General features: G+C 38.7%; 1 protein-coding gene across 1 annotated transcript; it reads right to left on the minus strand.

The window, feature by feature from the left end:
* Positions 1 to 4,044: 4,044 nt before the first annotated feature.
* On the minus strand, positions 4,045 to 13,561 carry aln (divergent protein kinase domain 1C). The gene is made up of 3 exons (XM_076172238.1): positions 13,310 to 13,561; positions 11,387 to 11,581; positions 4,045 to 6,263 (listed from the first exon to the last, which is right to left on the minus strand). Exons 1-3 carry the CDS (start codon positions 13,520 to 13,522, stop codon positions 5,445 to 5,447), a joined length of 1,227 nt encoding a protein of 408 aa, XP_076028353.1. The 5' UTR covers positions 13,523 to 13,561; the 3' UTR covers positions 4,045 to 5,444.
* Between the last annotated feature and the right edge of the window lie 977 nt (positions 13,562 to 14,538).

Below are 14,538 nucleotides of genomic sequence, written 5' to 3' on the forward strand. Positions count from 1 at the left end.
TATATATATATATATATATATATATATATATATATATATATATATAGTAATAGGTATAAACTGGACAAATTTAGATTTAAGAAGGAAATAGGCAAGAATTGGTTTACTAATAGGGTGGTCAATGAATGGAATAAACTTTGTAACCATGTAGTAAGCGCTGAAACTATCAGTTGTTTTAAAAAATTATTAGACAACTTTATGGATAGGGATGATAGGTGGTGATGGATACGGAGCTGCCTAGTGTAGGCCTTATGGTCTCTTGCAGTCTCATTTATTCTTATGTGTGTTATGTCGCCCTGGCTGTTCAATCTTTACATGGATGGGGTGGTGCGAGAGGTGAATGCAAGGGTAGTGGGTCAGGGGTTGGAGATGATTAAAGAAAATGGAGAAAAGTGGGAGGTGAGCCAGTTGTTTGCCGACGACACTGCGCTTGTAGCAGGATCAGAGGAGGGATTGAGGAAGTTAGTGACAGAGTTTGAGAAGGTGTGTGAAAGAAGGAAACTGAAGATAAATGTGGGCAAAAGTAAGGTGATGAGATGTACAAGGGGAGAGAGTGACAGTAGGCTGGAAGTGAGCATTAAGGGTGAGAAACTGGAGGAAATGGATAGTTTCAGATACTTGGGTGCGAATGTGACAGGAAAGGGAGGAGTAGGGCTGGAGGTAGAATGTAGATTGAGAGAAGCGAGTAAATGCCTTGGTAGATTAAAAAGTGTAATGAGAAATAGACATCTGGGAATGGATGCTAAGAGAAGGTTATATGAAGGAGTGATTGTGCCAACAGCAATGTAAGGGGCAGAAACATGGAACATGAGAGAGGAAGAGAGAAGGAGTTAGAATGTGTTTGAGATGAAATGTCTGAGAAGTATGATAGGGGTTACTAGGCTAGATAGAGTGAGAAATGAGAAGGTGAGGAGGAGAACAGGGGTGGAAAAGGAGCTGGGAGATAGGGTTGATGAAAGAGTATTAGGATGGTTTGGACACATGGAAAGAATGAGTGAAGAAAGATTAGTAAAAGAAGTGTGGAAAGAGTGAATATGAGGGGGTGTCCTAGGATGAGATGGATAGATGGGGTGAAAGAGGCTTTACAAAAGCGAGAAATGTCTGTAGAGGAAGGATGGGAGAGGACAGAAGATAGGGGTGAATGGAGAAGGATTGTGTATAGATGAGGCTGTGATACATGAGGGGGAGTGGGTGGGGGATGGGGGGTGAGGGAGTATGTATGAGAAAAAATTTGATGCAGCCCGAAGGGATTTCTCCCCGTCTTCTCCTTTCCTGCATGAGGGGACGGAGAGGGGGGGGTTGCCGAATTTATGAAGCGGCCTTGCTGTGGATCTGCTGTGTCTTGCAACACTGCCTCTGACCCAGGACAGTGGACGGGATGTAGGGATGGCCCGTCGTCCAGGAGGTGTCAAGATACGAGGGAGGGAGGAGGGGAGTGGAATATATGGGAAATGAAATGGGTGGGAGTGATTTCTATGCCTTTTTCTTTTTGGCTACACCCCGTGTAAGGGGGAAAAAGCCTTTGGTATATGTATGTATGTATGTATATATATATATATATGTGTTTGTGTGTGTGTATATATATAATGTAGTAGCACATTTGTAAAATAAGACTTATTGACCCACTGTCGGAGAATGAGATAAGATGGACAGAAAATCTGTATATTTCAACCACTATCTGTGGTCCTTTTCTGCTGAAGAGGACCAGTGGGTCGATAAGTCTTACATATACATATATTATTCCACTGGATATTAAAAAAAAAAAAAAATCATCACAACCATGGATTTACCAAGGAAATTATGATTACCAAATGCTATTGTTTTTTAAAAATATGAAAAACAAAGCCACAGAACTACATACCAAAAGGCCTTTTCCCCTTTACAAGAAGGGAGGGTAGGGAACTCCATGCATACATCAATCCTACATCCTTCTCACACCTGTCCAATACTCATTCATCAACCCTCCTGTCTTAGCACCTCATGGACCTCTGTGGTCATTCCTGTCCCCAATCTCACCATTTATGTCAAAGTCAACACAGCAACTGTTTCCAAAGCAGGGGCTGACAGATGCTACTGATTTACCCCCACTGCTTTATTATTTGGCAAACCCATCTTCATTTACTCAAGATGATTTTTGGAACAGATGAAAACATCCCTTCCGGCAGTTGTCTGGACCTTCTGCATGGGAATTTTTCAATTCACCATATTTTCTACATCTGTTTTGGAAAAGCAGTGTCTTGCGATACTGCTTCTGACCCAGGGCAGTGGACAAGGTGCAGGGATGACCCGTCATCCAGGAGGTGCTAAGATAAGAGGGAGGGTGGAGGGGTGTGGAGTGTATTCAGGGATGGAATGGGTGGGAATGATTTTATGCCTTTTCCTTTTTGGCTACCTCCCTTGTAAGGGGGAAAAAGCCTTGGTATATGTATGTATGTTTTGGAAATGGAAAGGTTGGCATTTGTGTCTGGTTCTATCTTATGTATATTTTTGGTTATCTTCCTGTTTTAGGGAGTTGTGGTTTGAAACTTAATTTGGAGAAATACATACATCATATGTACATATACCAAAGGCTTTTTCCCCCTACATGGGGGGTAGCCAAAAAGAAAAAGGCATAGAAACCACTCCCACCCATTCCATTTCCTATATATTCCACTCCCCTCAACCCTCCTCCCACATCAAAGTGTAATTTGGAGAAATACTGGTTCATAATTTTGCACTGCTGTTTTTATGAGATTTTTCTTTGAGTTGCTGTAATTTCTTCATGGGAAGGGGGCACATTAATTTTTCAATTTCTAATGGTTTTAACTGTACTCCACATTTGTTTCCCCACATACATATATATTTGTATATGCAAATGTTATCTATTCTGGAGGTACCAAGATAAGAGGGAGGGGAGTGGAGTGTGATAGGAATCGAATGGGTGGGAGTGGTTTTCATGCCTTTGTTTTTTGGCTACCTCCTTTATAAGGGGAAAAAAAGCCTTTGGTATATGTATGTATATATGTATTCCATGTGTCCAAACCAGCCTAATAATCTTTTATCAGTCCTATCTACCAGCTCCCATTCCAATGCCAAACTCCTCATCTCTCAATCTATTCAGCCTTGTAACCCTTACCATACTTCTCAGACACTTCATCTAAAACACGTTTAAACTTATCCTTTCTGCCTCTCTTAAATTCTCTGCCCTATACAGTGTCACAAGGGCAATCATCCTTTCATACTAGCTTCTATTTGCATTCATTCCCAAGTGCCTATTTTTCAAGACTCTTTTCAATCTCTCAAGACATTTACTTGCTTCTCTCTATTCTTGTACTCATGCATGGTACTCTACATGGTAAAAGAGATGGAACCCCATATGCATAGCTCCTTTCTTGTATACTATAATTAGGTAAATATATGAGCAATGAAGATGTTCTCTTAATCCAGATCTTTCTAAGACAGCCCATGAAATACTCAGCAATATGTTAGTATTCCAGAAACAGTCTTGAGGCAACCTAACCCACCCCTTCACTGTGATAATACTCCATCAGCTGACTAAAACTGACTGGCACCAGCCATAACGAATTTTGCATACAGCATCCCTGAAACGCTGGGCTTATCTGTGATGATCTAAACCGTCTCCACATCTAGCACGGATTGAAACAAAATCTGTCCTGGTCATTCCCTGTGGTGACGGGATTATTCATCTATGCAACAATAAAGGAACTCAGTTATCCATTTTCTAAAACACCATCATGCAGCAGGACTTCTTTTAAGTAAATGCCAGACATTAAAGAATAAAAAATGAAAGAAAAAATTCACAAATTAAAAAACTGAATGAAAATATGCTATACTACAATTCTCACAAAACAATTGACAACTCGCTTAAGATTATATAACATTCTGAAATATATATTCACAGTTATGGTTTATATATACAAACATGTATATATATATATATATATATATATATATATATATATATATATATATATACTGTATATATTATGTCATATATATATATATACATATATATTATATATACATATGTATCTACATAGACATTTCAAAACAATTGTTCCCATTTTTAAAAGTACACTTGCTTGGCTAAATTGTTGCTAAAATACTAGTGATCCATTTTTTTTTAACTAAATAATACAATGCAAAAATATGTACACATTTCTTTAATAAATGAACTGTAATTATTACTTACTGACAATCTTCCTACTCTATGCAATGGCTCATTATATTTCTACATTACAATGACTAGTATCAAATAAGAGTTCATTACTAAAAAGAGCAATTACCTGAAATAGTCTTGTTTAAAGATTAGTAATGCAGTATTCCTTTCGGCAGTCTACAAACCTGATACTCCGAGTGTTGCATTTAAGCACGTAACATTATGCTCTACAAATCACCTGAAATCATCATTACTGTAAAAAAAGGTAGCAAAAACTGAACATCAAGGTTATGAGTCTCATGACATCAGTCTTGGCAATGAGTTTAAAGAAGCAAATCTGCTGCTACTGTATAGTAAAATACTTTAGCACACAATAAATCTAAAGCTTACATGCACCTTTGCACTGTTCATACTGATACACAAAATTCAATATAGCATACTAAATTTGCTATATGAATATACCAGTTATTCATAAAGAACATTCATATTGCACAATTGTTAACCCATTATGGACTATTGGGGGTGAACGCCACATTTTGAAGAATTTTGTTCTGCATGATGCCATATAATTCCTCTCAGATTGCAGAAACCTCCGATACAAAAAGTTAATTATCTCAGTTTAGATACCCTGATTAAAAATTGAATAGTTACTTGAATGAATTTAGCACTTTTAATTATTGTTCTGATTAGAGGACCTATGGTCCTACTATCTCCTGTATGTGATCACAACTCCTGGTTCCCCATTACTCGACAAGTGTACAAGAACCTTAGAAATAACATGTACCTATTGGTCACAGTAAATATTACTGGAATGATCATACAGGAATATATAATTCATCAATTTCCAGAAAAATTTATTCTCTGGGTATAATGATGAATTCATCATTGTTTGGGGGCATTTTTATACCTTGTATCATATTTCTAACACAAAATGGACTTCTGACATGATTTTGTAACAAAAGAATTTTGAGTTCTAGGTACTGGAAAAAGAAGAAAAAAAATGGAATGTTACATTAGTCAACTTCTACAGTACATATAGAAAAATCTGATTACAGTATGTCAGAGCAAATGAATATTACTAATCCACTACTACAATTGAATTTCTTTGGTATCTATAAATGCTAAGATGGGAGGGAGGGTGGAGGGGTGTGGAGTGTTTTCGGGGATGAAATGGGTGGGAATGTTTTTGTGCCTTGTCCTTTTTGGCTACCCCCCTGGTAAGGGGGAAAAAAGCCTTGGTATATGTATGTATGTATGTATCTATAAATGCTCCAAATAAATTACCCTAATTGGAATTGATCCCTAATTCACTTTGAATAATGTCCACCATGGCATCAACTGTCATACCCCGATTTGTTTTACATAATTCTAATGCATCGACCAAATCCTCACTGGCCTCTGGGTCTACAAGTAAGCCATACAAGTTTATAATACCATCTGTGTTACCCAAAAACACCTTATCACACACTACCTGAAGATTTGTGTTGGATCGGCCTTGCAAACACCGCGCCGTCTTCTGAGAGCAGCGTCCCCAGCAGTCGAAGAAGGAACAGTCCTCATCCTCGGAGCAGGATCCTGTACTTTCGATCGACTTCCGGAGGGATTCTTCTGTCAGAACAGCATCCAGGTCCAAAAATACCACATTTCCGTCACTCGTCCAGCCAAAATGATCGTGTTTTACGTCACATAGATGAATGGGCTCTGGCCAAATCATTTCAAGCTTATTAACATAATGAAGGATATCCAGTGCTTTGTACAACCTTTCTTCCCAGGACATTGACAGGGGAAGCATTGCATTACCTGTGAGAGGCTTGGCAAACTCAACACCATAGTAATTGGCACAGGTATCGTACAAGCGAGGGAACACTTTGTATTCCTGGAAGAGGACTGTAAAGAGAAACTCACTATCATACAAGAGAGTCCAGAAATTTTTATGTATTGCTGTAGATTCCTCGTCCCTGTGGTACACAACACTTGTATTTAGAACTTTTTCCATATATGGCTCTCCATTTTGAACAGAAAGGAAGCTTTCAATATAAGATGATACCATTGCTTTAAAATCTTCTTTAGTTGGAAATGTATTGTCATCTGTGTTCCAATAAATCTGTAAAAAAAAAAAATAATAATAATAATAATATAGGCATACACACATACATAAAAAATTGCACCCATCTTTCACCCAATCAATCAATCAATCCACTACCTCAAGTCCCTCTTGCAGGAGACCCATAGCTCTCAGGTAACTGCCCACCAGATGGGCCTATGGACCATTCAAGGAAGAAATATTTGTTGTTGTCTACAGTGAGGTAGCAGAGGACGTGTTAAGCGTCTTCTATGTTATAGTTGCATCTAGGGCAGTTTGATCCTGTGGCCTGGTCTCTTCTGTGCTGGTACAGTACAGTCTTAATACTGCATGCAATGTCCAGAATGCAACTATGCTAATGTAGTTCTTGCTTGTTTGGGAGGAGGCCTGGTGGAGTGCTGAGTTTGGTGGTCTGTCTTGAACTGCTTATTTTGTGATCTGGATGTGAATGTCTTTTGCATGGATTTATTGTATGGTATGGGTGGTAGGCTACTGTGTATAATTGAGTAGTATACTGCTGTTTTTTTTAAGTTGTATTTATGTGATGTATCAAGATGGAGGAAGCTCGCTGGCTAAGCAGGTTAGGGCGTCGTTACTTACGACAAAGATTGAGGGGATGGCGGTTCAAAACCTGCCACCGGCGAAGTTGAACCAAGGGCATGGTTCATTAAATTCCACGCTACAAAGTCCTCTGTGAGAGGCACTGTCCTAGCCTCCTGATAGGGGGGAGTTTGTGACATTAAACCATATCATCATCATCATTAAGATGGGTAGGTAGGGTTCAAGATTTTGATCCTACTGTTTCCACATAATATGCTATGGGGAGGATTTTGGTTTCTGAGTGTAGGTGTTCTATTGAGGTAGTTTTAGTGCATCATGATATCATCTCAATATTCTATTTTGTAGAGATTGTAGGGCACCTACGCTTGTTTCCTTGGGTGGAGGGGTGTGGAGTGTATTCAGGGATGGAATGGGTGGGAAAGCCTTTTCCTTTTTGGCTACCTCCCTTGTGGGGGGGAAGAAGCCTTGGCATATGTATGTATGTATTTATGAATTATTTGCAGACTGAGATTAGTTTCTTTCTATTGTCCAAGCCTCTGCTTGCAACTCATTAGTATATTTATTTTCTTGTTGATTTTTATCCTCACATATTTTATGTTTAGGCTGAAGGTCATTTAACTATTCAAAGTGGGGCCAACAATTTTATATTATTTTTTTTCCAATGGAAGGGTTTGGCTGTTGAATTTCATTGTTGAGCATTTTTTTTTCACTACCTCCCTTGTATATGTATGTATGGTTGTCTGGAGTGAGCAATGTTATTTGGGTTCTGTAACTTAACAATGTATTTGGAGTTGCATGAGGCAGGAAAGGGAGGAAGTAAATTGTAGCTTCGAGAAGCAAGTAAATGCCTTGAGGAATTAAAAAGTGTTATGAGAAATAGACATCTGGGAATGGATGCAAAGAGGAGATTGTATGAAGATGTGATTGTGCCAACTACACTGTATGGGGTGGAGACTTGGGATGAGAGGCAAACAAGAGAAGTTTAAATGTGTTTGAGATGAAATCTCTGAGAAGTATAGTCGAAATTACAAGGTTAGATAGAGTGAGAAACAAAGTGAGTAGGAAAGTGGACATGAAAAAGGAGATAGCAGATAGGGCTGATGAAAGAGTATTGTGACATTTGGACACATGGAAGAAATAAGTGAAGAAAGATTAGCAAAATAGGAGTAGAAGGCAGAGGTGGATGGAGTGAACTTGAGGGGACAACTGAGGATGAGATGGATGGATGGGGTGAAAGGGGCACTAAGCAAGAGGGAAATGTCTGTTGACAAAAGTCCATCACTCATTAACAAGCTATATAAATCGTTAGTTCATCCACATTTGGAATATGCTGTTTCGTATGGTCACCAAATCTCATTAAAGACATTGACAGACTGGAAAAAGTACAACAGCAAGCCACAAACTGATTCCAAATATAAAAAATAAATCATACGAAAATAGACTAAAACATATTAATCTGTTTTATCTAAAAAAGCGTAGACTCAGAGGTGACTTGATACAGGTCTTTAAAATTCTAAAGGGAATTGACAACATCAAAAGTGACAAAATTTTCACATTGAATGAGAATCAGACAAGAAACAATGGTCTCAAACTGTCCGGAAATAGATTCAATTTGGAAGTGGGTAGAAACAACTTTGCCAACCGTGTAGTTAATGAATGGAATAAACTTCCTGCACAGGTAGTGCAATGTAGTTCAGTTCGAAGTTTTAAGAATCATTAGATAAACACCTAAGCAAGATGATGTAATGATTATAATTTATTTTATATTATTTGTTTTTGTTTTGTTATCATTTGTCTGTTTGATTCTCATTTATCATTAGTTATATGTCAATTTATTATTATTTACTATTTACCTGTTTGTTTATTATTTAACTATACCTGAGCATTTATTTATGTATTTTATTTGTTATTTACATTATTATAGCTTTTATTTATTATTATTATTATGATTTTTTTTTTTGCATCCGACCTAGATATGGACCAAAAGGTCTGTCAGCATGCTCCACCTTTGTAATCCTTTGTAAGGGGATAGGGGTGAGTAGAGAAGGGCTGTATATAGATACTTTGATGCAAGGAAGGGAGGGGCAGGGGACAGGGTGGTGGTGTTGGGAATAAAACCAGACAGTACTACCACCACCATTTTATAAGTAAAGATGTGGAGGGGGGCCGAAGAGAAGTTCAAAAACTCAACTCCCAAAATTAAGGCCCACACAGTATCTCAAACATACACCTTAAACACATTTCATTCTTGGGCATGTGGCACGTATGGAGGACCATAGAATTCCAAAACGAATTACGATAGGTAGAATGCCTGCAAGAAGACCCAGAGGGAGACCTCGAATGAGATGGATGGATGGTGTGGATGCGGAGATGGACAAAGGAGGAATAGATAAAGCAACCTGGATGGAAGTAGCACAGGACCGAAGGGCATGGAGAGGATTACTGTTGGCAGACCAGAATCTACCTGAGGTTCAAGATACAGTGGAGTGAGTGAGTAAATAGAGCTCAGATAGAAGGAACAACAAATGGGTCTTAGATGGGTATGGAACAGGTAAAGGTTGGGTGAATCCCTTTACCAGGTCACCCCCTTTATATGGATGAAAGAGCATTTTAGTATATACATAACAAAATGTTGATAAATAATCATAACAATAATACTTGCAATAATGATCATGATAATTGCTTCAAGTTTCAACGACTGAAAACTTAAAGCCCCACAATGACAAGCAACAGTTCTGTGGGCCTTCCCCCCAGATCTCTCTAGAAAGCAATTCTGGACTGCTGTCTGTGTTGTCTTTGTGTAAGAGTATTTCTGTGTCACCAACTTCCTGTAGTAGAAGGAGGGGAGCAATGACTAGCTGTTGGTTTTCCTTACATGAACCAATGGAAAAATACAGTTGCATTTGATACAACAGCTTGGGCTTGGTCTAGAGAATGAGTATCAGTTCCTCAGGACTGCACTTCCAGATAGAGGTAAGGAGGTTGTGTTTTGAAGATGGGTTGCAGGGGGATGACTCCGATGTCCATCTCGTAGGACCACCTCATACAGTAAACCCTCGATATAACAAACGATATGGGGACGGGTCTGTCATTATATCCAAAGATCCATTATAACTGAGGATCTGTTATATCAGATGGAAATACTGGACAGATCCATTGTATCCCAGTTTGTCCGGTTTTAGAAATTAGTAGGACTAGAAATTACAATAAATCCTCAATATAACGGATGATATGGGGAGGGGTCTGTCATTATATCTGAAGATCCATTATAACTGAGGATCCCTCACTATAACGGATTTTCATCCATTATAGCGAGGGTTTGTCCTGTTAATTTTTTTGTCTGTTATATCCGATATCCGGTATAGCAAGGGTTTACTGTACTATCTTTGGTTCTCAGTTCCTTGTATTAGTGCATAATTTAACCTCTTCACTCCGGGGCACGTCGCACGTCTGGCAGCATTAGCTGCCCGACGTGCGATGTTGCGTCATAATAATCGCATTATAAAAAATAAAGTCAGTGCTCAATCGTTCGTTCTCTTTCACCCGTGTATTTTGATAACCATAGAAAATATGATGAAGCCAGTTTAGAGAGAATGGAAGTTACATAGGTACGACTACAATAAATATAATCAAGATGGCGCATGTGGCATCATAGAGTACCCACTTGCTCCTCATGCCGTCTACGTAGGCGTCACTGTATGGAAGTGGTTAAACATATATACTGTGTTCATGATTCTCTTAACCACTTTGGTATGACGACACCTACATAGGCGTCATGAAGCACGAGCAGGTACAGGAGGATGCCGGCATCGGCATCTTGATTATATATCTTTTTTGTAGTTGTACATGAGTTACCCCCGGATTCTGTAAACTGGTTTGATCATGTTTTCTGTGTTTATTATTACTCAGAGTAAAAGAAAATGAGAAATACAGCAGTGACTTTATATTTCATAATGCAAGTAGTGTGATGCTGCACGTGAGAATTTGACTCATACTGAAGTGGTAAACATTTAATTTTAGCATGTTTAAGGTGCACATGTTTTGTGTTGGGATGTTTTTGGCAAAGGGTTTTGCTATCTGCGAGCAGATTTAATTTGTGATATATTGTTTAGTGCCGGTGTGTGGTACAATCTAAGTGGATCAATAAAGTGGGAGCTCTTGCATTGGAGAGATATGTGCACATATTGAGGGGTTTTGTGCTTTGAAAGAACCTGGTTTGTCTCAATGTTGCCAGCTTGCACAAAATATGGGGAGGTAACTAATGTACTTTAAAGAAAAAATTATCAGAGCAAAGGACAGGAGAATGTTGAAGTATTTACAAAGAATAAGTGAATTGTGGACCTCTTCTAGAGCACCAAGTACTAGCCCCTTGAGGTTGCACCTTTGGGTAGATGGTGAAGCACATGATCCACTTTGAATGCTGCCTGGGAATCCACATCTTCTGAGGTGATGAGGCTGATAAGGGCCCATCCTTCGTCCTTCATTTTGGTATTGCCTCTTGAAGGCATGAATTTTTGACACCACACAGCTAGATTTTTACCTAATAGTTATAACTTATAACATTTTACTGCATAGCAACTAACCTCATCTTCCTTGTGTTCATCCACTACTGACTTGACGACGACCTTTTGAAAGGGAGATGATGCCAAGTCGAGAGTAAAGACAGTTGGCTTGTTCAGGTGGAAGGTATGGCAGTGCACTCGCTCTTCCACACTCTTCTTGCACAACTCGTTGCACAGCAAGCTTGGCACATCACTTACAAGTTTAGCTTCAGAGCACTAGAAATATAAGCACATATTACTACCCATATAATCCTAATTCAAATAAAAATATGCTAAAAATAAGTCTGACCCCATCGGTACCACAAGATACAGGGTCAGAGGCAATGTAACAAGACACAGTATATCCACAGCAAAGGCCACTTCACTTAATCAGCAACCCCCCTCTCTGCCCCCTCATACAGAAAAAGAGAAGACAGGGAGAAACCCTTTCGGGTGGCGTCAAAATATCATTCACGCATAACCACCCTCCCTCCCTAGCATAACAATATCATCTATACACAGTCACTCTCCACTCATTCCTATCTCCTCCCTTTTCCCTTCCTCACCCAACAGATATTCCCCACTTACTCAACACCCCTTTCACCCCATCCATCCATCTCATCCTTGGTCATCCCCTCAAGTTCACTCCCTCCACCTCTGCCTTCCACACCTATTTTACTAATCCTTCATCACTCATCCTTTTCATGTATCCAAACCATCCAAATAACCTTTCATCAGCCTTATCTGCCATCTCCTTTTCCATTCCTGCTTCACATGGAGAATACTTTGAAGGTGGTAAAAGTATAGACATGTGAAAATATTTGAATGCAATTATATGATAGAATTCCTTTCTTTCTTTCTTTTTTTGGGGGGTATCCCCTCATATCTGCAAAACCTCCCATAGTGCCTTCCTGTCTACCTTATATTTTGAAAAGCATGATGCTCAGCTCTGTAGAACTGTTATAAAAACATGTAGCAGGGTGATGTCACTTGGAGTGGGAGAACACCTGGTACACAACGGGACTGGACAGACAAAAAGAGGGCATCTTAAACCTGTCATTACAGTTCTGTTTAGTATTGCATTTGCTTTTAGCAAAGTTTTTTGTTACTAATTTCCACCAAGAAGAACATATGTTGATGGATTAAAATTTACAAAATAATTTGTTTTTTTCTATATTAATATTGGATATGTGTGCACTTCTAAAAAAGATGCCTATGACAATATGTGAATATTCTTATATGAATGCTACAGTAGAAGCACTGGAATAGAGGACAATTAATTAACACTTAACACATTATCATACAGAATTTGCAAAAAATACTGCAGTCTTTGGGACATGAAGCATCCTTAAACACACAGTTTCACCAATTTGTGTCTCTGAAATAATCTTAAGTAACTGCATGCTATGCAAGGAAGAATGTAAAAATTTGCCTAGTTAATACATATTGAGGTTCCACTATCGTATGATTTGGTTTAAGCCAAAATCAATATATTCAAAATCAAATGCAAAAAAAGCATCCACTTCAATTTCACTTGAAAGAAGTTCCCATGAATAGGTCCTAATTGTAAATCTTATTAAAATATTTCCCAATACTCAAATTATAGGATATACACAATTTGAAAATATAACATAATGGACCATAATTCATATAAATAAACAATAAGGATGGGAAAGAGAATGAACAAAACTATTAAAAAACTGTCAAATTGGTAAATGAATGCAACTGAATACCGATGACCCACCTAAATTAAACAGTGGCCAAGATTTACATCATATACAAATCATGTACAATATTACACCATAATTCAAGTTTACAAAAAAATCAGTATTTCTTCTAATGGGATGCCCACGTCACATGGAATAACCCATCATCTACATGTCACCACAATTGATATATGTATTCATGTAGTTATAGCTAAAGAGGGGGATTTGTAATAACCGTTTAACCTTTTGGGTGGCTCACCACTTTCTTGACGTGAGTATCGATAGTCTCCTGATCCGAGCAAAGCAAACTACTGGACAATAACACATCTCTCACTGCTGCAATGGCTAACAGAGCCACGACGCCTCCAGTTAGATATACCCACATCCTGCATCGAAGTCTATTTGACCAATTTCGATTCCAGTTGGCAAAGAATCTTGTTAGGCAACATGGAAAATAGAAGGACAGGTTCATAATACTCAAGCCATAGTAATCTACCCAAAGGTAAACAAACAACCTTCGAGTCTACACGAAAAATAATGAGTGTTTGTATATGCTAGTACTAGTACTAGTAGAAAGTTAAAACTAGTAAACAGTAATCTATGTTCACAATATAACGATTAGTGGTTTTGTAGAAACATACGATTTCATCATTGTAATGTCTGATTTTGTTAGTTCTAATAGCATCAGTCTTTCAGCTCCATATACTCGTAAACCCAGTTGTTTATCTTGGCACTTCGAGTCGATTTATATTTACCTAATTGTCATCATCGTTGACAGTCCATCGAATTCGATTATGACTGCGGTGTGAAGGACTTGCCCTCTCATTAATAAGTTCTGTGGGTTATTAACCCTGCATTTGAGAAGTAAAAACGTCCGCATAGGCTACACTAAAACCATGTCGTTCTTGGTAATGTGTGACATGTTCAGTGTTTTTTTAGGGTAGAATTCTCAACGTTTCTGCTCCATAGCTGTCCTGTATACAAAATATCGTGGCTATTTTTTCCTGTCATCGGCGTCTTTCTCCCACATTTTGTTGTCAGCCTGGCTAGTCTTCACGTGGGGCTTCAGAACATCCTTGTAGCGAAGCTTCTATCCATCGTGGGAAGGCGTGAGTCTGACATCCTCTTGATGATAACCCTGCACACCTGAGTTGAGAGACTGTGATAATCGCTTTTACACTGATGCCGTTGGCTCGCTTTAAACTCCGATGACAGTATTCTTGTCATTTGGTCCAATAAAACAAAAAATCATAAAACACCAAAATATTTTATCAAACACCAGAAAAACATGACGTCAGTCCTCGCGCGGTCAAGCCGCATCAGATGATATTCGGATGTACGGGCCGGCGCAGGGCCTACCATATCCGGTTTTTCGTATGTACACCACAAGTGGCTGACATAAGTTGAATGGGTTGATATCAACATCAGGAACTTTGTCCTTCCATTTAATGCTCTGGAGCTGTCGTGGATGCCTGAGTTGGGTTTGAG

Source organism: Oratosquilla oratoria, chromosome 32 (genome assembly GCF_046742065.1).
Source record: "Oratosquilla oratoria isolate Oo_2021 chromosome 32, ASM4674206v1, whole genome shotgun sequence".
Taxonomy (NCBI): domain Eukaryota; kingdom Metazoa; phylum Arthropoda; class Malacostraca; order Stomatopoda; family Squillidae; genus Oratosquilla; species Oratosquilla oratoria.

Coding starts and splice junctions, on each gene's coding strand:
- aln (XM_076172238.1), bottom strand. CDS start 13,522: ATGAACCTGTCCTTCTATTTTCCATGTTGCCTAACAAGATTCTTTGCC. Junction 11,582..13,309: donor ATACTCACGTCAAGAAAGTG/GTGAGCCACCCA, acceptor TTATATTTCTAG/TGCTCTGAAGCTAAACTTGT. Junction 6,264..11,386: donor ATGAACACAAGGAAGATGAG/GTTAGTTGCTAT, acceptor TTTTTTTTACAG/ATTTATTGGAACACAGATGA.